Source organism: Capra hircus, chromosome 6 (assembly GCF_001704415.2).
Source record: "Capra hircus breed San Clemente chromosome 6, ASM170441v1, whole genome shotgun sequence".
Classification (NCBI taxonomy): Eukaryota; Metazoa; Chordata; class Mammalia; order Artiodactyla; family Bovidae; genus Capra; species Capra hircus.
Window position 1 is genome coordinate 72,427,731 of NC_030813.1, and position 27,586 is coordinate 72,455,316.

Consider the following 27,586-nt stretch of genomic DNA (forward strand, 5'->3'; position numbering starts at 1 on the left):
CCTTCAAATACCAATACCTCTATGAAGTATGCCCGAGCAGCAAGAAGCCGTCTGTCTCTTTCTCCCCTTCTCTCCTACTCTTTCAAATGGCTCCCTACAGTTTGTAGTTGGTATTTTATCATGCCATAGACCTTTCTTTCATTTCATCTTCCACAGACTTCGTCTTGCTCCGCCTTTAGGACACTTCTCCGCCCCCAGCGGTCGCCCCGGAAACGCACGCTACTTTTAGCTGAATCTGTTCGGTGAATCCTTTTCAACCTCCTCCTGGGGTCCGACGCCTCATTCCCCCAGACCCGCTTCATATAAGGTGTACCAACTCTATCTCCGCAAATTTCTAGCTACTAGAACTAAGACCGCTGTCTTTAACGCTGACTCCGGGATGGGGACGCTTCGGACGCCGAAACGCTTAGCAACCACCGGCTTCCGTCTTCTCTTGCCCACCTCCGAGATCCTCTTCCGGGGCAGAGGTCGGCTCCCCTCTCCTCCAAGATGGCGAGCGGCGGCAGTGGGGGGGTTTCGGTGCCTGCGCTTTGGAGTGAAGTGAACCGTTATGGCCAGAACGGTGACTTCACGCGCGCTCTCAAAACCGTCAACAAGAGTAAGTGTCCGCATAGCGCCGGGCGGGTGGGAGGATGCAGCCCCCTTGCGACGCGCGCGACCGTCTCCGAGCAGATGCGGGGAGAGGAGACCCCAGCCGCCCGCTAGGGCCGGAACGTCAGCCGGCGGGGGTCGCCGTCCATTTGTTCAACCCGGCCAGCTCTGGGTCCTGGGTGGCTTAGAGCCACGTGTACTTCCCTCTTTAGCTCCCCCCAGCGAGAAGCGAGGGAGGGATTTAAAGAGACCGCAGCTCCCAATGTCTTCTGTAAACTGTTTTTATTTTACTCCGTTGATTTCACGCCTTATTTCGCAAATACTCCACGTTGCCTTCTTTTCGCTTTTCTTGTAGTGGAGTGATCAAGACAGTATTGCTAAGGGAGCTTTTTCTTTTGGGCCGCAGCGCGGGGGAGGAACCTGCCTAGGACACGTAATTTGGAAGCTAGTGCTGACGAAGTGGAAGCTGTACAGACTCATGGTAGAGGAAAGGGCTGGATCTGGATGTTAGGCCTGTCATTCCCACAGATAGAATCCCTCCAGCGTCCTGGACAAGAAAATGTGTGTGTGAAAGCACTAACATTTGAAATAATGTTGCAAAAAAGAAAGGTGTATTGTTTTTTGTCCAGTAACTGCTCGTTTTTCGAGTAAACTGTCTTCGATGTGACGTTCAATTCATTATATTCTTTTATCATTTACTACCTAACTGTAATATAGCCATGCTTTTTAATGCTCTCTGTCGTGCTAAATTATTTACTGAAGATATTGCCTATATTTGTTCGGTTTGGAAATGTAATTACCTGGACAGGATTTGACTGTTCAAAGCAGTAATAACACACAAGATGTTTCTGTAACATAGAAGTATGGATTTTCAATAACCTATTGCTGAGTTAATGTGAAAAGAAGTGATTATGCCCACAATGCACTTTTTGTGATTTCACACATTGAGGAAAATAGCTACTAATGAGCATTGTTTGATTCTTAAACTTGTTTTGAATTAACTTTGGCCTTTGGCTAGGCCTGCAACCAATATTAATCAGCTCTGTAGTATTTTGCAGACATTCTTTAATCAGCAAGGACTGTCAGTTTGTTCTCCAGTATATATTTTCTTAATTGATAGAAAATACTCTGATTCTTAGACTGGGAGTTGAATTCCTATAGTTGCCCAAAAGCACGAGGAGTGATCCTAGTCATTTTGACACTGAACAGCTGTTTAGCATTGACACTTGGCCAACTGAATTCTTCCTTGTATTTCTGGTTTAGTTATATTAGCCGAAAAGGGAAATTTTGAATGATGCTTGGAAATATTGCCAGCAAAATAAATTGTATATTTTACAGTATACAAACTATTTATACAGAGTATTCTCATGTAATTTTCTTAATAACCTTGTAAAATAGGTAGTGCTTTCATATTCATTTTGCAACCAGAAAGTTGACATTTGGCAGTCAAATGACTTGCCCAATACCTCAAGGCAGTTAGTGACAAACTTATAATCAAACCTGTCATTTGCTGCTAAGTTCTATGTGAACTTTTTTCTTTCCCTGTGAAGTAATGAAATGTGTAGGATATACCATGCGTCCCAAGAGGAAAAAGCAATAGAAAATAGCTTCATTCTTTATTTCACTGTACTTTTTTTTACATGCATCTTGAGAAGCTATCTCACTGGAAAGGCTAACTAGCTCTTCTTATTGTCACTTCTTAACTTAAAGATCAGCCATTTTAAAAATATTTTGACCATTCATTTCTGCTGCAGTAAAATTGGTGTTGTAGCTTCCTTAGGTGGAAATGTGCAAAGCGAATGGATCTAAAAATTGCTTCCCTAAAATTGCTCTCTAGTACTGCAGATCAACAAAGATGATGTTACTGCCCTGCACTGTAAAGTGGTATGCCTTATCCAGAATGGAAGTTTCAAGGAAGCCTTGAATGTCATCAACACTCACACCAAAGTGTTTGCCAAGTAAGTGATTTAATTAGTTGTTTGTGCACATTTACCACAGCTATAACCATTTCCATGTTTTCCCCCCATTATTCAGTGATTTTTTTTTACCTTTTTCCTTCCTTTCCTCTTTTTTCCTCTTGCTTCCCAGTGCTGTTTCTGAAACTGGAAAGAGCAGTAGTAACCTCTGTTCTGTCATGCCTTAAGGAGCCTTTTCTTTACACCTATCTTCCCTTTGAAGGGAAGGGAAGAAAAAGGGAAACTCTGGAGGAGCATGGGCCATACATAAGAGTCACAAGAGTTCTTGAAGGATGTAGGGAGAGCAATTCAGCAGAAGTTTAAGTAGGGTAGGGATGTGTAAGTCAAAGTCTCTAGGATGGTTTGGCAGTCTTAGCCTGACCTCTGTGCCTGTCTCCTTTGAGAACTGTTTAGGTGAGTATGATATTAGGCCAAGATCTTTCAGAGTTCTTTAGCAGTCTTTAGAATATATAGTCATTTTTAATTTATTACTGTTTATTATTATTTGGGGGTTGCGCTGGATCTTTGTTGCTGTGCAGGCTTTCTCTAGTTGCAGCCAACAGTGACTACTCTGTTGCAGCGTGTGGGCTTTTCCTTGTGGTGCCTGCTCTTTTTGCAGAGCACGGGTTGTAGGCACACAGACTTCAGTAGTTGCAGCGTGCAGGCTCCAGGATGTGTGGGCTTCAGTAGTTGCAGCGCATGTGGGATCTCAGTTACAGGACTCGGGATCGATGAAACCTGTGTCCTCCTGCATTGGCAGGTGGATTCTTATGCACTGTACCACCAGGGAAGTCCAGCAGTTTTTTATTGTTATTTCATTTTTCATTTCATGAAATGTGAACCTAAATTCTGAATTGTTACTGTAATTTCATTTTTCGTTAGTTATGCCTAAGCCCCAAATGAAGTGTGTATTGAAATGCAGGTTGTATCATATTTATTCTTTAATGTCTATAAGGTACACAACAGTGTATTGTATACTTCCTTTTGTATAAGGATATAAGAATTTCTATGTGTATTTTTTTGTATTTGCAAAGACAAACACTTGATGCAGAAGCAATAAATAAAAATAGTCACTTGTAGGAGGTGAGGGGAGCATAGTAGATTTGAATAACAGTGGAAGTAAAACCTTTCAGTGCATACCTTTTTGTTTTTTTACTGGGGCCAACTGCATGTATTATAGATTTTAAAAAAATTTAGACTTTATTAAAAATAAAAGGGTTATCAAAGGAAGCCCCAATAAAAGGTATCCTGTTTTTCTCTAATAAACATGTGTATACTAAAATTCCGTGTTTTGATTTTGGGTGATTTTGTGAGGGGGGGAAGTTTTCAAATAGTATTTTGTTAAGTCTAGTGAGTAAAGGATATTGCCATTTGCTTGATATTGGTTTTTTCCTCATATGGTTGAAACTTCAAAATGAGTTTCATGTGTGACATTCATGTGGATGAATTCTTAAGTCTATGTGCATAAGTAGTGTTCTGTGTAGTTGTGTGTTTACCAGTTGTTTAGTTACAAGTGCTGTGCTCTTTTAAGATTTCTAGTTACTTTTTCTTTGCTAATTACTCTTTAACAAGTTAAAACAGCACTTTATGGCTTATTATTTGATTAATAGATTTAAGAAACTTGTATAACAACACATTTAAAACAATGTTGAGATTGTCTTTATATCTAGAACAGTTTTTAGCTAATTCAGAATTTTATTCTTCTATATTTGTTTCAAAAGGCCAGTAATTCTAGTAAGAATATCCATGAAAACAAGAGAGCCTAGGGAAATGAATGTAGTATTTTCTATCACTTTTAAGCTGTCTGATTTTAGACAAATCACTAGCATTTGTCATCTTATTAATGATTAAATAACTTAATATGTATCAAGTGTGCTTAGAGCAGTATCTGGCTTATAGTGGGTGCTCTGCTAGCTAATAATCACATATTGGTTTTTGCTTTTTCAGTAACTCTCTTTCCTTTGAGAAGGCATACTGTGAGTATAGGCTGAACAGAATTGAGAATGCCTTGAAGACAATAGAAAGTGCCAACCAGCAGACAGACAAACTAAAGGAGCTTTATGGACAAGTGGTAATTACTGCTTTAAAATCCCTGTTTGACAGTCATCCTAAGTGAACGAGATTCTGCCTAGAGCAGGGAGTGGGGATGAGGAACCCCAGCCCATCCTGATGCTCCATTAAACTTGCCACCAAACCAATTCAACATATTCCCTCTTCTTGATCTTCGTATGAGCAACTGCCTGTATGGTATTCTATGAACAAATGACTTCCTCGGGGTAGTTGGGAAATTAAGAACTATCCTATGAAATTTGAACATCGTAGTTGGAAAGATGAAGGCCAGTAGGTTTATATACTATAGTTTTGAAGTAGTCTTTATAGTTTTTAACTGGTATTTTATTCTAAGTGTAAAATGAAGAAAATCATGATGAATAAGAATTTGGATGAATTCAGATGGTTCATGAAATCTCTGGAAATACCTTGTTTTCAAAGAGTTTTGAGACATACAAATAAGCCTATAAGGTTATTTATGATAACAAAACAGAAATGTTTTACTAGAACTAGCAAAACCCTCTTAAAATTTTTTAAAATGTCAGTTTAGGGCAAATAATGTTGTATTGAATTATATATTGTCCCTAAAAGGTGGTGTTAGTTTAACAAAGAAAAATTTGGGCACATTTATGGATTATAGGTCCATAAAACACATTTCATGTAAGCTGGGTTAGTTTAGGGTGAATGCCTGCATTTTGGTATTGATAAAGGGTACCCGTCTTTGCATACATGGTAGACTAATTGACCCAGAGTGGCAGTTCTCACTGCCCTTTGAGAACAACTTGAATGGAATAAGCAAGAATTATGTTGTGTACACTTGATACTACCCAGTACAATAGTTGGTTCCTGGGAAGGGTTAATGAAGATGAAGTATAATGAAGCCCTAGAAATAGTAAGCCCTTGTGTTAATATCTAATTTTGTTCCTGTTTACTAGGGCTTAGTAATCTGGGAAATTTTTTTTTATTGTTGAGTCAGACTTAGGTAGCAAGGTTGATTTCTACAGAATGATTTTCTTTTACAATCCACTTAGACACTTACCTAACCTCAAAATGGGAGTTGATACAATGGCTTTTCTCACTGAATCATGCCTACAAATATGCAGTATAGTAGAGATTCATTGCAAGTAACTTTTGGGAAGTATTAGTAGCATGCAGAACTAATTGAAAAATTGTAAAGGAAAAACAGTTAATTTCCCACATTATGTTGAATTAACAGTTCCAAAAAGGGTTTATATGGGGTTAGGGATATAACACAATACTTGTCTTCTCTGATTTTTGATCTGCTATTTATCTCTTCAGTTATACCGGTTAGAACGCTATGATGAATGCCTGGCTGTATATAGAGATCTTGTCCGAAACTCCCAAGATGATTATGATGAGGAGAGAAAAACAAATCTTTCAGCAGTTGTTGCAGCTCAAAGCAACTGGGAAAAAGTGGTTCCAGTGAGTATCTCTGTATGTGCATACAGCCATGAAACGTTGCTCCTGTCTGGTGTTTGACTGGTGTTTTGCTCTGTGGCAGGAGAACTTGGGTCTCCAAGAAGGCACACATGAGCTATGCTACAATACGGCATGTGCTCTTATAGGACAAGGCCAGCTGAGCCAGGCGATGAGAATTCTGCAAAAAGCTGAAGGTTAGACACTTGTTAAAATTATATGTAAACGTAACATGCATATAACTTTGCAAAGTATTTCCAAAACCTACATTTGGTTTCTGGGACGTTTTTAAGTGGAAATTATTGAGGCAGTGGAAATTTCTCAGAATCCATCTAGCCTTCACTTGGTATTCTGACTGTCTCTCTCTCTTGGTTTCTTATCCTTAAACCAATCTACTTGTCCATATTCAACCACGCCAAAACCTAAGTTTGATTAGTAGGTTTCTGAACAAGTTGCTGTGAATTTTAAATGCAAGTTAACAGAGTTAATAAACATTTGGTAAATGTTATAATTATTATTGGTATTAAGTACACAAGTACAGTGTGTGCCTGTATGTGTGCCTGAGTATACACTATATTTGTGCATTGATAACACTATTCAAGCACATTTTCACTCCACTTAGTATGTTTCCATATATAGTACCTATATACTTGAAAGCTGTTACTAGAAAAAGAAAATAATTTATTAGAGAACTTAATGACTGGTCTCAACTCCTGAAATATTTCAACTTGCTTCTGCATACATATTCCTTGGAAGCTATGAAAGTGGTGATGTAGAACTGCAGTGAATGATAGGAAGGAAAAAAAGATGAAATAGGCTCTGGTTTATTAATACTGATGGTTAAAACAAGGGCCAAGGTTAGAGCACCATGAGGCGAAAACTGTGTGTAAGAATTATGATTTCTGGATCATACCTAGCATTGAAGTGGTGTGGAGGACACCCTCATACATAGTTTGAGGTTTGAATATAAAAGTAGTAGAGGCTTTGCAGTGGGCAGTTTGAGGCAGTGTAGCAGAATTTGAAATTTGCATACCCTTTGATCTAAGAATTTCATTTCTAGAAATTTAAGGAAAAACTGGATACATTCATATATATATATATGTATGAATGTTCATAAGAACAAAAATTAAGAAACATGCGTTTCTGTCCTATTAGAGGACTAGGTAGTTTCATTATAACCATAGAATAGATTACCATGTGGTCATTAACAGTATTCATGTTAAAAATAATAATGTAGATGTATCTGTGTTATAAAGATGTCCATAGTATATTAATGGGGGAAGGGAGGTTTCAAAATAGTAGAATATCCCACTTTCGTTTAAAAATGCAACTGTGCATTTACATTAAAAATAATAACTGAAATGCTAAAGAGTAGTTATTTCTGGGCGGCAGGAGTATTGTCTTTATACTTTTCTATAACTGATTTTTTGCAGTCAACGTTTGTTGCATTTATAGATTTTTAATTCCCTTAAAAAATTTTTAACAGGGATTACAAGTAAAAGAAAATGCCAAAGAGCAAGAATAATCAAGGATTGGTATTTATGTAATGTGTTTGATGCTAATGATAAATCTCAAATTTGCTTGTTATCAAAATTATCTTCTGCCTAAGAATTTTGTTTTTGCTCATTGGAACATGAAAGAAATGAGAGTTACCCAGCAATGTTAATTTTAAAAACATTTTTTCCTATAGATCTCTGCCGCCGTTCATTTTCAGAAGACTCTGTAAGTATTCCACTGTGGTTAAGCCCAGATATTATGCTGTAGCTAATATAAATTTGTAGTAGACTTCTTTGTAGTAGTTATTGACTTTTTGAAATGACGCTGATTCGTTAAATAGGAATCACAGAAACCCTCTGGAATCTTATTTGATGGAATAAGATCAACAAAAACCCTTATTTGATGGAGTCTCTTAGGGTGAGAAATTATAATACAAAAATTTTATATGCCTTATGCATTTCATTTTAAAGTCATATAAATATAAATTAATTCTTAAGTTTTAAAGAAGAAATGATCAGTGAATAATATTCCTGAACTTGTTACCATGTTCTTCCAGAATCTTTCTTTTTGCCATTCTCATTTAAGCTTCCCTGTTTTGATGGCAATTCCTAAATTTAACAAAACTGACTCTATAGGAAAATTCCTGAAAATTATATATTTTCTTTCTGTTCATATAGTCTTTTGTATACGTGGATCAATTTGGAGAACATACGGAGAAAAAAAAATTTTTTTTTGCTTAGGATGGGACTGAAGAAGACCCCCAGGCAGAACTGGCCATCATTCATGGGCAGATGGCCTATATTCTGCAGCTTCAGGGTCGTACAGAGGAGGCTTTGCAACTTTACAACCAGATAATAAAATTAAAGTAAGTGAGTTATAAAAATGTGTCTTTTATAGGGGATAAGGTTTCTTTTTAACGGTCTCTTCCTTTTTGACTGTTACTTTTTGTTCACAGACCAACAGATGTGGCATTGCTAGCTGTGATTGCAAATAACATCATTACAATTAACAAGGTATGGACTATCCATGGTTTCCCTACACTTACATCTTAACACTAGAAGCATATCACCCCAGCCTTGTTCTGGGATAGGCTTTTCCATGACAAAGTCCAGTTGCAGCAAAATCACAATGAGTGAGTGAGTGAAAGTTGCTCAGTCATGTCCTACTCTTTGTGACCCCGTGGACTGTACAGTCCATGGAATTCTCCAGGCCAGAATACTGGAGTGGGTAGCCTTTCCCTTGTCCACGGGATCTTCCCAATGCAGGGATCGAACCCAGGTCTCCCGCATTGCAGGTGGATTTTTTACCAGCTGAGCCACAAGGGAAGCCCAGTAATACTGGAGTGGGTAGCCTGTCCCTTCTCCAGTGGATCTTCCCGACCCAGGAATCGAACTGGGATCTCCTGCATTGCAGGTGGATTCTTTACCAACTGAGCTATCTGGGAACCCCAAAAATCACAGTGGAGAGTGTTATTTAACTCTCATAATGATTCTGCAAGGTATGTTCAAATAATAGAACTATTTTGTAGCTATATATACTGGACTTTAAAATCTTACCCTTTTCCCATTATTTATTAGAATTATCATATTCTATATGATTATATTATTATTAATATAGCTATAATAATATTTCCCATTATTAACATTATATGTTGAATATTTGTTAGAGAAGTAAATTGCTTAGACTTTGATTTCTTCATCTAGTAAGTCTGAATGCAAATTTTCTGTTTATAGTTTTTGTCTTTCCAGTGGTTTTTGTTTTGAGGGAGAAGAGCCATGGGCAGGTTTTCCCTCTTTCTCCATCACCCTCCTCAATCCAAGCCCTGAGTAAAATATTACAAGCATGTATATAAACAATCCTAGTGAGTACTGTGTGAGTCAACACCTTTTGGAACATTGTTTTAATGAGCAGATATTTCAAGTTCAGATTTGAAATTCAAGTCAATAGAGAATTAGAAAATTAACAGTTGGTTTCTTTTCATAGGCTGTGTGATTTTCCAAGCGCCAGCTTATTTCATCCTCACAGTTATCTTTTTAGGTGACAGTACTTGTCTCCAATTTATAGAAGTATAATCTGAGGCTAAAAGGAGGTAAATGATTTGTATAAGATCACAGCCAATAAGAGGTAGAACTTGGAGTCAGATTCTAGTCTCTGACTCCAAAGTGCTCTCCTTCTAGCCATGTATGGTATCTCTCACTTCATTTGGCAAAGATTCAGAGGGTTCACATATGTAGGATAGTGGCATTGAAAGGTAATAATTACAGGGTGTTGCAGGCCATTGTCATGGTATAGGTTTCCAGAAATTGATGCTGGCATTTGATTCTTAGCAGCAAGATCTACCTGCTTACGTTCATGAACAATTTGAAATGCTGCTGCTGCTAAGTCGCTTCAGTCATGTCCGACTCTGTGTGAACCCATAGACGGCAGCTCAACAGGCTCCTCTGTCCCTGGGATTCTCCAGGCAAGAAAACTGGAGCAGTTTGCCATTTCCTTCTCCAATACATGAAAGTGAAAAGTGAAAGGGAAGACGGTCAGTTGTGCCCGACTCTTAGCAACCCCATGGACTGCAGCCTACCAGGCTCCTCCGTCCATGGAATGCTAGTGAGGACAAATTGTTTTTAACTGATATATAAATAGTGAGGAGGAGTGTGTGTGAAGTACTAAATATCTCAATTCATTAGATAAGTGCAAAAGTAATTACGGTTTCAGACCCTGAATTTTAAATCCTTGTAACTAGGCTCAAACACATCTGTATTAATAGGAACCATTACAGTCAACACAATTTTGCCATCGAGAAATAAGTTTGTTTATTCCTATAGCATAAAAATTCATGCTCTGGGATTTGATGAATTCTTGGAAAGCTTTCTGCATCTTGCTTGCTGGTTGTGGAAGTGTTTTCCTGCAAAAAGTAGTCGAGATTGTTGAAGAAGTGGTAGTCAGCTGGCAAGAGGTCAGATGAATATGATGGATGAGGCAAAACTTTGTAGCCCAGTTCGTTCAACTTTTGAAGCATTGGTTATACAATGTGTGGTCAGGCATTAACACGGAGAAGAATTGAGCCCTTCCTGTTGACCAATGCTGCCTGCAGACGTTGCAGGTTTCTATGCATCTCATCAATTTGCTGAGCATACTTCTGAGATGTAATGGTTTCACCTGGATTCAGAGAGCTGTAGTGGATCAGACCAGAAGCAAACCACCAAACAGTGACTATGGCCCTTTTTTGGGTGTAAGTTTGACTTTGGGAAGTGCTTGGTGCTTCTTGGTCCAACCACTGAGCTGGTCATTGCTGGCTGGTGTATAAAATCCACTTTTCGTTATATGTCACAATCCAATAGAGAAATAGTTCGTTGTTGTGTAGAATAAGAAAATAACACTTAAAAGCAACAATTTTTTTGATTTTCAGTCAGCTCATGAGGCCCCCACTTATTGAGCTTTTCCATCTTTCCAATTTGCTTCAAATGTCAAATAACCATAGCATGGTGGGCACTGAGTTCTTGGGCAACTTCTCGTGCAGTTGTAAGTGAATCAGCTTCAATGATCCTCCCAATTGGTCATTGTCAACTTCCAGTGGCTGGGCACTGTGCTTCTCATCTTCAAGGCTCTTGTCTCCTTTGCAAAACTTCTTGAACCACCACTGCACTGGATGTTTATTAGCGGTTCCTGGGCCAAATGTGTTGTTGCTGTAGTGAGTTGTCTCTGTTGCTTTATGACTCAATTTGAACTTGAATAAGAAAATTGCTCAAATTTGCTTTTTGTCTACCATCATTTCCATAGTCTAAAGTACATATGAAATAAACAGCAAGTAATAATTCATTAGCAAAAACTATAAAGCAAGAAATGTGCATTAAAATGATATATAACATAACTGCATTTATTTAAGAATGTATTCAGTATCAAATAGCAAAGTTCAATAATATGAAACCAAAATTACTTTTGCACCAACCTAATAAATAGATACTGAATTTTTCTTCACTCAACATTCCTGAATTTTTCTTTAGTGTATTGCTGAATCCATTCAGTTCAGTTCAGTTGCTCAGTCATGTCTGACTCTTTGTGACCCCATGAATCACAGCACGTCAGGCCTCCCTGTCCATCACCACCTCCTGGAGTCTACCCAAACCCATGTCCATTGAGTTGGTGATGCCATCCAGCCATCTCATCCTCTGTCGTCCCCTTCTCCTGCCCCCAATCCCTCCCAGCATCAGGGTCTTTTCAAATGAGTAAACCCTTTGCATCAGGTGGCCAAAGTATTGGAGTTTCAGCTTCAACATCAGTCCTTCCGATGAACACCCAGGACTGATCTCCTTTAGGATGGACTGCTTGGATCTCCTTGCAGTCCAAGGGACTCTCAAGAGTCTTCTCCAACACCACAGTTCAAAAGCATCAATTCTTCGGCACTGAGCTTTCTTTATGGTCCAATTCTCACATCCATACATGACCACTGGAAAAACCATAGCTTTGACTAGATGGACCTTTGTTGACAGAGTAATGTCTCTGCTTTTTAATATGCTGAATCCATTAGGTAATGCAAAATAAATATGAAACATGGTCTTAATCATTATGTAATATTAAAAATCTCATTCTAGTGTTCAAAAAAATCGTGCACATTTAAATATCTAGTCAGATACTTCGTAACTGCGGTTTTTGGTGAGGAAAAAAAGATCTCTGAGTTGGCTAATTTGAGCAGAGCCTTGCAGGAGGGATAGGATTTGAAGGTTAAGCATTTTCCATGCCTAAGCATATGCAAATGACTTCTGAGGGGACAGTGAGAGCAAAAGATATATACACGCTAGCTAGTTTCAAAAAGGTTTCGATTTATTGATGATCAAGGTGTGGGAGTCCTCAGAAAATGTAAAATTTTATTAAGTGCCATGATGGCAAAGTTTAAGAGAAATCTGGCAGTGGCATGCATGGTGAATTTAAGTATTAAAATAGTGAGATAAGAGTACCAACTAGAAATAGTTTCTTAAAGATTTATATGTTTCTTACTGTATGTTTAAAATAATTTCACATTGGATTGAAGCTTCACCCTCAGAAAGTAAAATTCATTTTAGATTTCTTCTTTGCCTCCTTTTAGTCTTTAGTAGAAAACCTGGTTTTAAAAGCACAGTGGTAACACATATTTGCAAATATTTAACAAAGCTAGAATGCTATGCTCGTAGACACTCAGAGATCTGATTGTCCTTTTCAGGGTGCAGCATGACTTAGTCCCTTCCGTTCTTCAGTTCACTTCAGTCGCTCAGTCATGTCCGACTCTTTGCGACCCCATGAATCGCAGCACGCCAGGCCTCCCTGTCCATCACCATCTCCCGGAGTTTACTCAGACTCATGTCCATCAAGTCGGTGATGCCATCCAGCCATCTCATCCTCTGTCGTCCCCTTCTCCTCCTGCCCCCAATCCCTCCCAGCATCAGAGTCTTTTCCAATGAGTCAGCTGTTCGCATGAGGTGCCCAAAGTACTGGAGTTTCAGCTTCAGCATCATTCCTTCCAAAGAACACCCAGGGCTGATCTCCTTCAGAATAGACTGGTTGGATCTCCTTGCAGTCCAAGGAACTCTCAAGAGTCTTCTCCAACACCACAGTTCAAAAGCGTCAGTTCTTTGGTGCTCAACCTTCTTCACAGTCCAGCTCTCGCATCCATCCATTCCATTTGTTTATGTATGACAGTATGTCAGAGAGGAGTAAATTACGTTACTCATCGGTCACCTAAATTCTTGAGATAGTTTGTAGAAATTACAAATTTAGGTAATTTGTAGTCCTGATTTTCACTGTAAGATTTGTGCAGTCCCTCTGTACTTTTAATCAAAATGCTAAAAACAGGCCATTATTAGTGGAAAGATAAAATCAAGAACTGAAGCCAAATTTATATGCATCATAGTAGCATAGGCACCCCAACCAAGCATATTATCTTCCAAGCTCTCTTGTTGTGTTAATGTAAAATAATGCCTTGGAGTGTTGAAAGAGTTGAAGTCTAAGATTGTTGTTAATGATGAGTGATCTTTTCTTTGTCAGGACCAAAATGTCTTTGACTCCAAGAAGAAGGTGAAGTTAACCAATGCAGAAGGAGTGGAGTTTAAGCTTTCTAAGAAACAACTGCAAGCTATAGAATTTAACAAAGCTTTACTTGCTATGTACACAAATCAGGTAGGTAACAGAGCTCTAGTCCCCCTGACTAAACCTTTTGGAGTATGGTACATGATCCATAATGGTTGTATCAGTCCAGTCTGTATTTTCATTTTTTGTCTTTAATTCATGCATACTTCAGAATGTCATGTATCAAATTTTAACTGTTAAAAAAGTAATTTGCCCAATTCTTTGTACAGGTGTGCAGTTGGTGGCTTCTAAGAAGAAGACACTGTTCACAGCTGTAAATGAGATAATTTTCTCATTACCTTATTTCTAATTTCTCTAAATTAAGGAAAAAATCAAAGGTGCTGGTCATGAGTATAGATTTAAGAGCCATCTTTCATTATAGTTTGTGCATAATCACCTCAAGCTATAAATGAGGTCGATTCTAACTCTCGTGTGTAAATTCTAATTAAGTTATGATTTTGTACTCTTCTAGAGCAGGAGTTTTCAGTGGGCTGAGAGGCAGTAACGTTTTCATTGTTTAGAGCTGAGTCATATTGTTCTTAAATACTTTAGCAAGAAATACCTTTGTTGCTTTGAAGCAAAGGGTGACACTTGATATGTGTGTGTGTTTAAACAATATTCTGGAATTAAAGCATCCAAATGAATATTTAGGACTTATTCTTCCTAAATGCTTTTGGAACCTATAGTTTATATTCATTAAATGGAAATCTTTTTTTTTTTATAAGAAAAAATTGAGGCTACTATAAACCACCTCCCTCGACCTAAGTGGTTCTTCACCTACGATTTTGTTTCAGCTGATTTCCTTCCACCTCCCCTATGCTTTTCCCTTTGGTCATTCACTTAATGTTTGATTTAATTAACCAGCTTATGGATGGGGTGGGGTGTGAAATATTGTTTTTTAGGCAGAACAGTGTCGCAAAATATCTGCCAGTTTGCAGTCACAAAGTCCTGAGCGTCTCCTTCCTGTGTTGATCCAAGCTGCCCAGCTCTGCCGTGAAAAGCAGCACACAAAAGCAATAGAGCTGCTTCAGGTAAAAGAATTTTGAGTTTTTCATGAGCTGTCAGACGGCTGCAGCCTTGTTTCATTTTCATTATGTTATAATAATGGAAGCCTTATAAATTTCATGGGAAAATGAATAAGTATTGATAATATACCACTAGATACATGCCAGATCACTTCAATTAATTCTTGGGCTGCAGCTTTCTTTATATAAGTTATTTGAAGATCAATTTAACAGTAGTTAATGATTTGTTAATGGAGAAGGAAATGGTAACCCACTCCAATATTCTTGCCTGGAGAATCCCGTGGACAAAGGAGCCTGGTGGGCTACAGTCCATGGGGTCGCAAAGAGTCGGACACAACTGAGTGACTAACACATACACACACACACAATGGTTTGTTTTAGATTTAAAATACCAATAATGTATTCTCTAATTAAAGTCCTGATCCAAAACATCAGTTACAGAAATACTGACTTGATTTTTAATTAACCAGAGTGAAGTGATAAATCACATTGAATTCCCTGAGAGTAGACCACATTGGAAAATTGGATAGTGTAAAATTAGGACCATCTTCAGGGGAAATGTTCCTGAACAGGGATAAGGAGTTAAGAGTCATAATTTTTTTTTTTTTTAGTATCTTAAAAATAAAATCTGCATAGTAATCTTAATTATTATTTTTCTGCTGGTGACTTCTTAGAAACTTGATGTTATTGCACTTACTTAATAATTTTGAAGTCAAGAGCATAATTTTGAAGCCAAGTGGGTATCAAATAAAATTTTTTCAAATTTAAACATTTGTTCTGAAACAAGAGATTTAATATTTTAAAGCTAGATTTAAAATTTAATAAGGCTGAAATAAGCAGTTAGAATATGTACACTTAGTTGTGTAAATTAAATGTGATTTCCCCCCCTCCCCCAACTATTTAGGACTATTCAGATCAGCATCCAGAAAACGCTGCTGAAATTAAGCTGACCATGGCACAGCTGAAAATTTCCCAAGGTAGTCATGATTATTTCATCATGATCAAAATAATCATGTTAACGGAAATATATGGTTGGAATGATTCTGAAGTATTTGTAGACAATGTGATTTTTTAAATTTTTGCATCATAGTGAAGCATAATGCTGTTCCATATACGAAGCTAGATTGTACGAGCTCCAACAGATGTAGTAGTGAGTTTAGTAGGCCTTTTCTTGGGTTAATTCCTAAATTGTTAGAATGATTCTCAAGCTATGCCTTGAAAGTCTGTAGAAGCAAAGAATTCATCTGTTCTCTACTTAAATTTCCTGAATATGGATGTCTGGTATAGAAATGCTTATGTCTGTCATGTGGTAGTGTTTGCATGAAATAAGTGTGACTTTGCATCCTAGTTTTCAAAATTTCTTATTTAGTCCTTTATTCTTCTTTTATACTTCATAACCCATATCTTTGGTAGAAAAGAGGCCAAGAAGTTTAATGAGAACTTAACGTTTTTGAATCTTAAAAGAAAACTAGTAGTTTTTTTGTTTATGGTTTTGAACCATACAGTGTGGAGTGAGTGTCTAGAGCTGTGTTGTCTCTATTTGGTAGCCACTATCCATGTTTAAGTTTAAATTAAATGCTTATGTCTGTCATGTGGTAGTGTTTGCATGAAATAAGTGTGACTTTGCATCCTAGTTTTCAAAATTTCTTATTTAGTCCTTTATTCTTCTTTTATACTTCATAACCCATATCTTTGGTAGAAAAGAGGCCAAGAAGTTTAATGAGAACTTAACGTTTTTGAATCTTAAAAGAAAACTAGTAGTTTTTTTGTTTATGGTTTTGAACCAAACAGTGTGGAGTGAGTGTCTAGAGCTGTGTTGTCTCTATTTGGTAGCCACTATCCATGTTTAAGTTTAAATTAAAATTAGACAATGTTTAAAATTCAGTTCCTCAGTTGTGTTGACCACATTGCATCAGTTTTGTACCCACATGTGGCTGGTTGGACTGCACAGATGGAGGATGTTTCCATCATCACAGAAAATTCTGACAGACTGCTGTCAGACAGCTCTGGTGTTGGCCATAAACCAGGAGGTGTATTCTCAAGGCGGGGGATGATTGGTTTGGTGGGAGCAGAGGATTGAAAAAATCTTTTGGATATTATGATGGCTAGAATGAAAATTTTATGGGTAGAAGGGAGGGGAGTTGGTAATTAGGGGGAAAAAATGTCTAAAAAGTCTTCTTATTGAGGCCAGCTTCCCTTTTCTCAAATTTCTTATGTTAATCTTTTGTTTCTTTTTCCTTTTCCCACCTCTCATTTTTCTTTTTCTTGCTTTCCCCTTTAATCTTCTTTTCTCACCCAGTTTTCAGTTTATTTTTGTAAAGATAATTTATCGTACTAATTACTGAGAGTGAATGTGTCATGGTTTTTGTTTTGTGGAAAGTGTAACTTACTGAGGTTTGCAATGAATAGAAAACTAGCGTTTCAACATTGTAGGACTACTGTCCAGCGCACTTATACCTACAGTAACAGTTTCAAGGCCTTTAAGGAAGGATTCCTACCTTTAAGTTACCCTCTGCAAAGAGAGAAATGGAATTCAACAGGTTGAGAGTTGGGAGACTTTTCAGATAGCAGTTCTGTCATTAACTTTGTGGGCACGAGCAAAGTATGTTGTTTCTTTAGGATTTAATTTCCTTTGTTGGCAAACTGAGTAAATATTGATAGAATACATTATTTCCGAGGCCCCAAAGCTTGAGTATTTAGAGATGTTCTGAAATAAGACTCTTAAATTTTCTGTTTTCTTTTTTTCTCCATGAGATGCTTTCTTCAATGTGATGCTGATTTTGTTTTTGTTCTCTTAAGGTAATATTTCCAAAGCATGTTTGATATTGAGAAGCATAGAGGAGTTAAAGCATAAACCAGGCATGGTGAGTTTATAACTAAAATAGTTTAAGAGTGAAAAAGTAATGGCATTAATATAAGTTCACGGTGTATCTGATATTTCTTTGTTTTCACTTTAGTTTCTGCCTTTTTTATATATATTCATAATATAGAAGTAGTATTTAAAATAATAGCTTTCTGGTATAAATTTAATTTCATTTTATGCTCTGCTTTGCTTTGACTTATTAAATCAAATGTGTCAGGAACTATTTAGGCCTTGTATTACCACTGAAAGCCAGCCTTAAATAATCTAAGACCATATATAGGAATTTCTTAGCCTATTTATCATGTCTTCACTTTTGATTTCTTTTGAGTTAAAACAATTTGGTAATAGTGACCAACAAATTTAGGTTTTAGTTCTCTGATTATTCAAGCATCACAGGTTTAGATCACTAGTATAGCTGTGAACACATCTGTCTCAAAGTAAAGATTAATTCTGTAGTGGTGGTATGTACATTTATTGTACAGGGACTGTTTCATTCTACAGCACAGCTTGTTTACAGATAGCACTCAGTAAATGTATAATAGTATTATAGTAGTGTTTTCTCTTGAAGAATCTTACTTTAAGACTGGACTGTGATTACTTTATGTTGGAATCAAATATAATATGTGGCTGAAAATAATCTGTAATATCTGCAGGATATTTTGTTTGTTATCTTTTTTTCTAATTAGTCTAGCCAGAGGTTTATTGATTTTATTGGTTTTTCCTAATGATACAGCTTTTTGTTTCTGCTTCCTTTTTGTCCTCATCTCCTATTGTTGCTTCCCCTTCACTCCACTCCAGCTTCACAAGCCTCCTTGCTGTCCCCCCAGCACACTAGGCAAGCTTTCACTGGTTTTATACGGCTTATCATGGGAGTTTAACCATGCTAGTGCGTTTATTTCCATGATCATGTCTTGAATGTCTTGGCAATGTCTTATACTATATAAACTAATTTTCTAAGTGCTTATTATCAACTTCTGTATTTACCTTGTTGTGGACTGGTAACAAACCATTTGTCAACTAGTCTTAGAGGAGGTATTTTTTTTCATAGGTAACCACCTTTGTATTTGGAAAGCCCCATTGTTCTTGATGTTTCTAGTTACGTGCTAGCAATTTTTACAATGGATTAGGTACTAGCAGAGAGCCTACCAACCTTTATTTGCCCTTTCTTTAATGTTAACTCGTTTTCAAAAAGTGTATTCTGAGAGAGACAGAGGAATCCTGTTCACTCACTTATACCTTTGGCTGGGTAGGTGTCTGCATTAGTGACGATGTACAGCCATGAGGAAGATATTGACAGTGCCATTGAAGTCTTTACACAAGCCATCCAGTGGTATCAGAACCATCAGGTAAATAAATGGAGTAAAATGTTACGAGGGTACATTTTTGTATAAGAATAAAAAGCTATAGTAATGATTTCATACTTAAGGCAAATTGAAACATTTCAACTCACTGTTTAAAAAGTGGAATGCTATTAGACTATCATTCAGTTTTTAAGTATACCAGGTCCAAATAAAGTTATTAAAAGTAAGAAATGGCTGCAAAATAAATTTTTTTTTTAAAAGCACAGTTATATTTTCTGAAGCGCCTTCCTGAGTGTGTGTACGTGTGTTTGTGTCTGTAATCTCAAGAAATAAGAATAGTAATTGTACATGACTACATATAAGAGAGTTCATCACTAGTGGCTGTCTAGAGTAGAGCCCATGGGTGGTAGTAATGGATAGAACAGCGGTACATGAATGATTGTGTGTCTCTAATAGGACATCTTTGTTTTTTCCAGTATGGGTCTCTGCATAGCAATATCTAATACACACAGGTGTACATACACACAGGTGACATGAATACTGTTAGCAGTGAAGAGAGATCAGTGTTCTAGGAAATATTATGTTAAATTAATGTTTGAGAACTATAGTGAAAAACTTTTAAGATTTGATTATACAGTAATACTTCAAGTTGTAGACAGTTTAGATGGAGATGGATTGTATCCCAAATTCTTAAATTGCTCTTCACTTGTACTCATTTATCTGTCCCACTGTGTGTGTGTGTGTGTGTGTGTGTGTGTGTGTGTATGTATGTTATTTTGTGCATTCAATAAAACTTAAGATGAGAAATCTAATGGATAGGTCCATTTTAAAGCTCTAGTGAATAAAAACTTCATTGCCTTGCTAGATATGTAGTTTAAACTTTTTCTTCTTTCTTTATTGAACCTATAGCCCAAATCTCCTGCTCATTTGTCCTTGATAAGGGAAGCTGCAAACTTCAAACTCAAATATGGGCGGAAGAAGGAGGCAATTAGTGACCTAGAACAGCTATGGAAGTAAGCTTTGAAGGGTGGAAGTGTAGAAATCCAAGTTTTATTGCTCTTATTTGACATGTGGGAGTTACTTTGCTTGTTTATATTACTTTCTCCAGTTTTATAGACTGTTTAGTGACTTTTTCTTATTTCTTCTTTTAGACAAAATCCGAAAGATATTCATACCCTGGCGCAGCTTATTTCTGCTTACTCACTTGTAGATCCTGAGAAGGCAAAAGCGTATCCTTTTGATTGTTCCAGACCTCTCTCAAGTAGTGCACTGGATCTCTTCCCTTACCTGTTGTGACCAGGGTCTTTTTGTTATAATTTTCAACAAACAAAACCCCTCCTCTAACTAGTAAAAGCAAAAATGAGAATTTATTGATCACTGTGACCTAAAAATACAGTAATATTCATATGGGATACAGTTTGAGTCATAAGCAAAAATGCAGTCAGCAAGATGCAGCTTATATATCTCCAGGTTCAAGTAGAGTAGAAAAAAAAAAAGAAAAAGCATATTTTATTGGGTGGTTGCATATGATTCTGAGGTAGCATTCTGATTAATGCTCTTAGGTCACTTGCCCATCTCAGTTACTGATGTAAGAGAGGGTTTAGTGCCCTGATTGGCTGAGTTTGGACCCTGTGTGTTACTCCAGTATGGGTGATCCCAAAACCAACGTGGGGATGGTGGATGCTAACCAGCCACAAGTCTAAACTTTGCAGTGAGCAGATCTGTTTTATAAGCATGATAACTGTTTTGGAATAGAGTTTTTATTAAGCTACCACTTTGAAGTACATTACCAAGTTAAGGAATAAATGATTATGACTCCTTTCTCAAGTTTTCCTTTCACAATATAGTATCTATAATTGACCTTATGATCTGCTGACTTTATTCTATAGAAGACTTAATATTTTTTTGATGAAGGGAACCCAAAAAAAGACTGTTTTCCTACTGGTATAGATACATTGGCAAAATATAAATGTATATATATATATTGTCTTCCTGAACAAACTCTTGTTCTGTCGTAGTCTTAGTAAACACTTGCCCTCATCGGATAGTATGTCTCTAAAAGTAGATGTTGAGGCTCTTGAAAATTCTCCTGGTGCTACATATGTTCGGAAGAAGGGTGGAAAAGTTACTGGAGACAATCAACCAAAGGAGCAAGGGTAATGTGTTTTATTATTATAATATTCACTAATGCCAACTTTAAGTTATATAAGGGATAAATAAATGCATTCTTATAAAAATTCCATGTGAATAAAGTTAAAGTCCCTTTAGTTTCTTTTCTCCTTTGCTGTGCCCAGCTTTTTGTCCTTGTTACCCATCCCCCTTCCCCACCCAGCATTTACCTCTAGTACTAATTTAGTATGTATATATCCAGATCTTTTTCTTTGTGTTTACACATGAAAGTGATCTTGGAATACTTTTCTTAGATTGGATTCTTTTCTGTTTTTTTATAGAAACTGGATTATATTGTATTTAACTGTTTTTGAACTTTCTTTAATAAGTCTTAGAGATTTTTCCATATTATCAATGTAGACATATTTTATTCTTTTTGTGCATAGTACTGGGGCTTCCCTGGTGGCTCAGATGGTAAAGAATTTGCTTGCAGTGCAGGAGAACCAGGTTCAGTCCTTGGGTTGAGATGATCCCCTGAAGAAGGGGATGGCTACACACTCCAGTATTCTTGCCTGGAGAATTCCATGGACAGAGCCTGGCGAGTCACAAAGAGTCAGACATGACTGAGCGACTAACACATGCATAGTGTTCCATAGGCTAGATGTGCCCGACTTAACATTTATTTACCTGTGGGTTATTGATGTACATTTAGTATATTATTTAGAATTCGAAGCCAAAGTTCAGATGAGGTTTATTTTGCTGATTTGGAGGAAACATTAGCCAGCTTCAGTAACTTATAAGAAGTCAAATTCTGATTTTTTACTTGTTCCCATACATTGTCATCTCAAAAATAGCAGAGGCCTACTAAACAAAATGTTCCCTTAAGATTCTGTTTTTGACTCAGGATAAATAGAGAATGAAAGAGATACACCACTTTCCCGATTTTGTGACTTTCATAAATTTTCAGTATTTTCTCTTTTGAATGACTTAAAATATAATTTTTCATAACTTAAAAAAACATGTATCAGCAACAGTATATGAGTGACCTCATCATGAGCCCTGTACTTGTTCCTTTTTTTTTTGGTTGTTCCTTTTTAACTTTAAAGTTAAGTAAGGAATTGGCGTCTCAGTGATAATATTGTTTCAGATTTCGTTGAATCATTGTCCCAATTTCAAGCCTTATCAAGAACTCCAAAATAATAAATTCAAACCATATCTTGCGGAATTTGCATATAATGCCTTTTAAAATATTTTCAGGGTGTTTTTTGTTTGTTTTTTCTTTTTCAAAACAGGGCTGGGTAATTAATAAGGACATACAGTTCTTTTCTAATCCTTTAATCTTCTTTGTATTTTCCCTTACACAGTTACTAAGATGTTCATTGACTCAGTTTCAGCACAGTATTTTCATTAGGCATTATTAATGCTTTTTTTTTAACTTTATGTTGACTTTTTGATAAAAAGGATTAATTTCTTTTGAAGTTATATTGTGTTGCTGACAGAAAATAAATCATTGTCCTTGCCCTCAAAAGAACTTCAGTCTAGAAGAAAGAAATAAGCAGCAATTGAAAATAAAGGTTGCATGTGCTATCATTGTGCAGGCTAGAGCAGTACACCAGAGGAAATAGTCAGTCCTTCCTGGGAACAATGGGAGTTTAAGAAAGGCTTTCTGGAGGAGGTGACTGTGTTGACTCTAGAGGAAGATGAGGATGAGATAGGCAAAATGTGAGCAATAGCAGAGAAGTAAGACATGCAGAGACTCTTTGGGAAATCGCAGATGCGGTTGTGGAGTGTAATTTGTACAGAGACAAATCCCTGTCTGCCCTTTTCCCACCCAAGGCCACAGCTGATGTTAACTTACCTTGCATATCCTCCCAGAAATATTCTTTGCCTGTATGATACTTGTGCATATTCTCCTGGCAAAGATTTTAGATTACGTATTTACTAGTTTTGCCAAATATAAAGTGATTTACCACAGAACTGTAGATATTTGTGCTTGTACAAATTTCTTTTTGCATAGATTTAATATGTGCTAGTGTAAATTGTATTTCTTCTGTGAAAACAGTTGTCACCCATTTTCTAAAGCACCTTCCAAAAACTACAGTATTTGACGCTTGATTAAATTTAACCTGAATAAATATCCAAACTGTTTCATTAGCTTTGGTGTGGTGACACCACATCTTAAACTTCTTCATGATAAAGTACCTAGCTCAGTCTTTTGCACATGCTTAATGCTCTGTAATTATTTTATCACAGTGATAATGATTTTTCTTCTCTTTGTAGACAGGGAGATTTGAAAAAAAAGAAGAAAAAAAAGAAGGGTAAGGCTTTTTTTTTAATCTTTAGATTTCTTTCTATAAAATAAAAGCTTAAGGTTAGCCTTACATAGAAATCTTCAGAGATAAACTTGTCCTCGCATATCTTTGAAATTGAGTTTTGATTTGACTGTGGCTAACATTTATTTTAAATTTCTAACTTTTAAAGAGTCCAGTTCTAAAGTTTGCCTGAATTCAAATTGTTGCTCTAGTAACATTGCTCTTTTGCTGTGACTGTGAACAGGTTCTTAACATACCTTCCTGAGTTTTTCATCTGTAAGATGAAATATGATACTACATATAAAAAGCTCTTAGAACAGTGCCTGACACACAGTAAGCTCTTACACAGTAGAATGCCTTTGGCCACAAGTACCGTAGAAGTCCATCGAACTGGTGTAAGACAATTGACTGTTTATGAAACCGACAGTGTAGAGGAAGGTTAGCATTGAGGTTGGTTTATCCAGTAGTCGCTACCTTTCTGTTCTCCTCTACTGTACATAAAACTGAATCCCGTTAGAGTAATCAGATGTTTATTGGAAATAGGGCCACATTCTTGTTATCCAGAAGGACAAAGGGAGCCTCCCTGAATTTGGCAAGTCTTTCCCGTTAACCTGACTGAGGCAACATAGGTCCGCGTCCAGCCCTGGTACTGCCACTTAAATTGCTTTGTACAAGGACTGTACCAGTACCAGTATACACCTTCTGCCAGTTTTGTTTCCCACAGTCTCATCAACACTGGATATTCTTCTTCTTAGAATATTTTATCCTTTAAAATTTTTTCTCTTTTTTTTGGCTGTACTGCACAGCTTATGGGATCTCACTCAGTTCCCTGAACATGACCCGGGCCGTGGCTGTGAAAGCCAAGAGTCCTAACCACACCAGAGAACTCCTGTGTCCTTTTTATTTTTAATCAGTGAGGTCAAGCATCTTTTCACATGGTTAATGACTTATTTCTCCAGGCTTACTCTAATTACAGCTATGCCCATTTTCTATATATGATTTACCTACTGATTATCAAAAACTAATTCTATATTAAGACTGTTAATTCAGTTACATAGTATTCAAATGTTTTCTTGTTTTGTTTCTTTTGAAAAGTATCTTTTACTAAATGAGAATTAAAATTTTTTATACGGATACACCTATGAAATATTATTAGGGCTTCTGAATTTTGTGTTATGGTTAGAAATAAGGCCTCTTCTGCTGCTAGATTATATAAATAAAACTTTTCTCAGATAAATCTATTTCAGTTTTAATGTTTAGTCCCAAATTTGGATACAGTGTTTAAACAAACTGTCTTGAAAACATTATGCACAAATCTCTCATTTCTTTATCAATTAATTGTTACACAGGAAAACTGCCTAAGAATTACGACCCAAAAGTAACCCCAGATCCAGAAAGATGGTTACCAATGCGTGAACGTTCCTACTACCGAGGAAGAAAGAAGGGTAAAAAGAAGGATCAGATTGGAAAAGGGACCCAGGGAGCAACTGCAGGAGCTTCCTCTGAACTGTAAGTCACTGTTCCCCAGTTGAGCATAGGTTACTTCTTTCTGAGATCGACTCAAGGTCATTAGTAATAAATTTTCAAAATATATTTTCAGTATGAGAGTTATAGTCCAATAGCCTTTAATAAATGTTTTGTAATATGGTTATGTAAAGGAAAGAAAATGGATTGTTTCTGGTTTGGTTGTATTGTAAATACTAGAATTGTAGGATTGTATTGCAAATATTGGGATTATATTACCTTCAAAAAGAAACTAAATACACTGAGTAATTCAACTTACTAAATATCTAGATAAATAATTTGACTAGAAAGCAGAATTTAAAATGTTACTAAATGAGTTTATTTCTACATAGGATTATAGATTATTAAAAGTTTTTTTTTTCTAATCTTTCTAAAATTTGACATGTACCGTCTATTACATTTTAAAATTAAAAAGCAGTAAAAATTGTATTCAAGGAAAAATGGACAGGGAGTTGAGGAACACACCTTAAAAGAAAATGTGTGTGGGGACTTGCCCCATGGTCCAGCAGTTAAGGCTCCACACTTCCACTGCAAGGAGCGTGGGCTCGATCCCTGAGCAGGGAAGCAAGATCTCGCATGCCGGGTGGCACAGCCAAAAGAAAACAAAAATACGTATGGGAGACTGTGAGCGGTAGTTTCCTTTGTTGAGTGTATGAATGACCAACACTTTCCTGATCTGATGATTTCAGGGATGCCAGTAAAACTGTGAGCAGCCCACCCACTTCGCCAAGACCTGGCAGTGCAGCCACAGCGTCTACATCTACAAGTAATATCATACCCCCACGACACCAGAAACCCGCTGGGGCTCCAGCAACAAAAAAGAAACAGCAACAGAAAAAGAAGAAAGGTGGGAAAGGGGGCTGGTGATTAGAACAGTCTTGTTGCCATTTTTAAACTAGCCTCAGTGACACAAGGAACGTAAATAAAGGTAACAGCAAGAAGCACAGAGCTGCTCCCTCTCCCCTCCCTACATTTTCATGAATTTATTTTGTTGTGCATCAAACAGAAAAGCATCTTCCTTCAAACTCTGCCTAGTCAGACTTGGCCTACTTGTACCACCTTGCTTCGCACAAATGATGAGGACGCAGAACAGTTGGGCATTTACCCATCTTGATATCCATTACATCCTTTCTCTTTGTGTGCTGATCTGGTGTTATTTTCAGTTTCAGAAACAAGGCATGTTATCCAACGTTTCCTAGGATATAAACAGAAACTACTTCTGTTTCAACTGGAGTCCAAAGATACTTGTTCCTTCAAGTCCCATTTTATGTCTTAGGAAGCCTTAGGAGACTGAAAGTGGAGTCTTCTGAGCATTCCAAATATCCGCTTAGAAATAGCATGTAATAAAAGGGACCTTATTAATATACTGGTGTTTTCACTTCACTACATGAGTGGCCACAAGAAGACTAAATTAAATGTCTTGATTATTCATGAAATTCTGTCATGTGATAGTGAAATATGGGCTACTAAATATATGTGGTAATGAAAAGTATGTGTATGTATATACATATATACACACAGAGATATAAAGTAGGACTTCTTTGTGCCCCCATGTCATTTTCAAATTATGATAACATTATGCTAATTTAGCACTGTCAAAGATATCAAGAGAAATACATCAATGTTGCAAGAAGTTGACACTTAGACGCAACGTTCTGAGGTCAGACTGATTTGGACCCTCTTGGTCAGAAAGATTTAAATGGCCCTTACCAAGCATGAACATTGACTTCCAGCAGAGAGAGGCAGTCAGTGCCAGAGTTGAGGAGTCGGCAGTATTAAACCTTAAAAGAACTGTTTGGCCCAATTAATAGATCTCAAATGACTCCTCTTTCTAGTTGCGGGGCATGACCATTCATTACCTTCTCAAAGTAATGAAAGTCAGTCCGTGATACCGGTGTCACTTTGTTCTTGCCTTGCTTACAGGTCACTTTCTTCTTAAACAGGTGTGAGGCAGACACACTGGCATGCCTACCCAAGTTAGTGTTCATTTTATGCTGCCCAAGATAGCATTCAGTTTAGACTTACAAGTATTTCTTGTGATCATATTGCTCTGTCCTTGTTAATGAAGTGCTGCTGTGTTTAAACATACCTGCTAAAACTTCACAGGGTTTTTTGAAAGCTTTTCCTCTACCAGAGTAAGAAATGTGGTGCTGCCTTTCTCTTTAACATAATCTGTGGTGGCATCTAAACAAGAGACCCTCTTCTATGAATGATTTATTATGGCATTATACTTTTTGAACTCTCAGAATAGTCTTTTGGTAAGAGTGACAGTTGTTTATTCCTTCTGAATATAAATCCCACTACAAAAATAATTGTTAGTAAATTTATGGTTTTAGGATTCTGTTAAATTTCTATAGTGAAGGATAATCAATTCTTAGGTTACAGAATTTTGGTGAAATTTATCCATCAATGAAAATTTTGACCCAAGGCACAACAAGAGAAATTTCCAGTTCTCTATTTAGTCATTGTAATTGCTAGTTGTTATCATCAATCAGTACTAAGCAACTGAAACCTCAGTTCAAATAAATAGTCATTGTCAATGAAGTGTAAACACCTATGTTAACTTCCTAGTAATTTCTTCTTCTTTTGGACGGGTCTTTAACTCATGACATATATACTTTGTGTATATATGCATGTGTGTGTGTGTGTACATTTATAACAAACCAATATGGATACATCCATTCACTGTGGCACATTTTAAAATAAAAGAATCTAGCAGTGAGTATGGATTAGATTAAGATGTTTGGGGGTATTGGCATTTTGCAGAGGCATCCTGCTAGTACATCTAAGAATTTTTTAAACTGAGCATCTAAAATTACCTCTTGCCCCT

At 36.9% G+C, this 27,586-nt stretch overlaps 1 protein-coding gene across 1 annotated transcript; it reads left to right on the forward strand.

Moving 5' to 3' along the window:
* On the forward strand, nucleotides 452-27,307 carry SRP72 (signal recognition particle 72). Its single transcript, XM_005681637.3, has 19 exons — nucleotides 452-598; nucleotides 2,429-2,549; nucleotides 4,494-4,617; nucleotides 5,895-6,038; nucleotides 6,118-6,229; nucleotides 7,723-7,754; nucleotides 8,270-8,394; nucleotides 8,485-8,542; nucleotides 13,542-13,673; nucleotides 14,525-14,653; nucleotides 15,552-15,624; nucleotides 17,447-17,511; nucleotides 18,761-18,856; nucleotides 19,721-19,824; nucleotides 19,963-20,040; nucleotides 20,830-20,967; nucleotides 23,201-23,238; nucleotides 24,582-24,741; nucleotides 25,446-27,307. Exons 1-19 carry the CDS (start codon nucleotides 490-492, stop codon nucleotides 25,621-25,623), a joined length of 2,016 nt encoding a protein of 671 aa, XP_005681694.1. The 5' UTR covers nucleotides 452-489; the 3' UTR covers nucleotides 25,624-27,307.

Coding starts and splice junctions, on each gene's coding strand:
- SRP72 (XM_005681637.3), top strand. CDS start 490: ATGGCGAGCGGCGGCAGTGGGGGGGTTTCGGTGCCTGCGCTTTGGAGT. Junction 8,543..13,541: donor ACATCATTACAATTAACAAG/GTATGGACTATC, acceptor TTTCTTTGTCAG/GACCAAAATGTCTTTGACTC. Junction 14,654..15,551: donor AAGCAATAGAGCTGCTTCAG/GTAAAAGAATTT, acceptor CCAACTATTTAG/GACTATTCAGATCAGCATCC.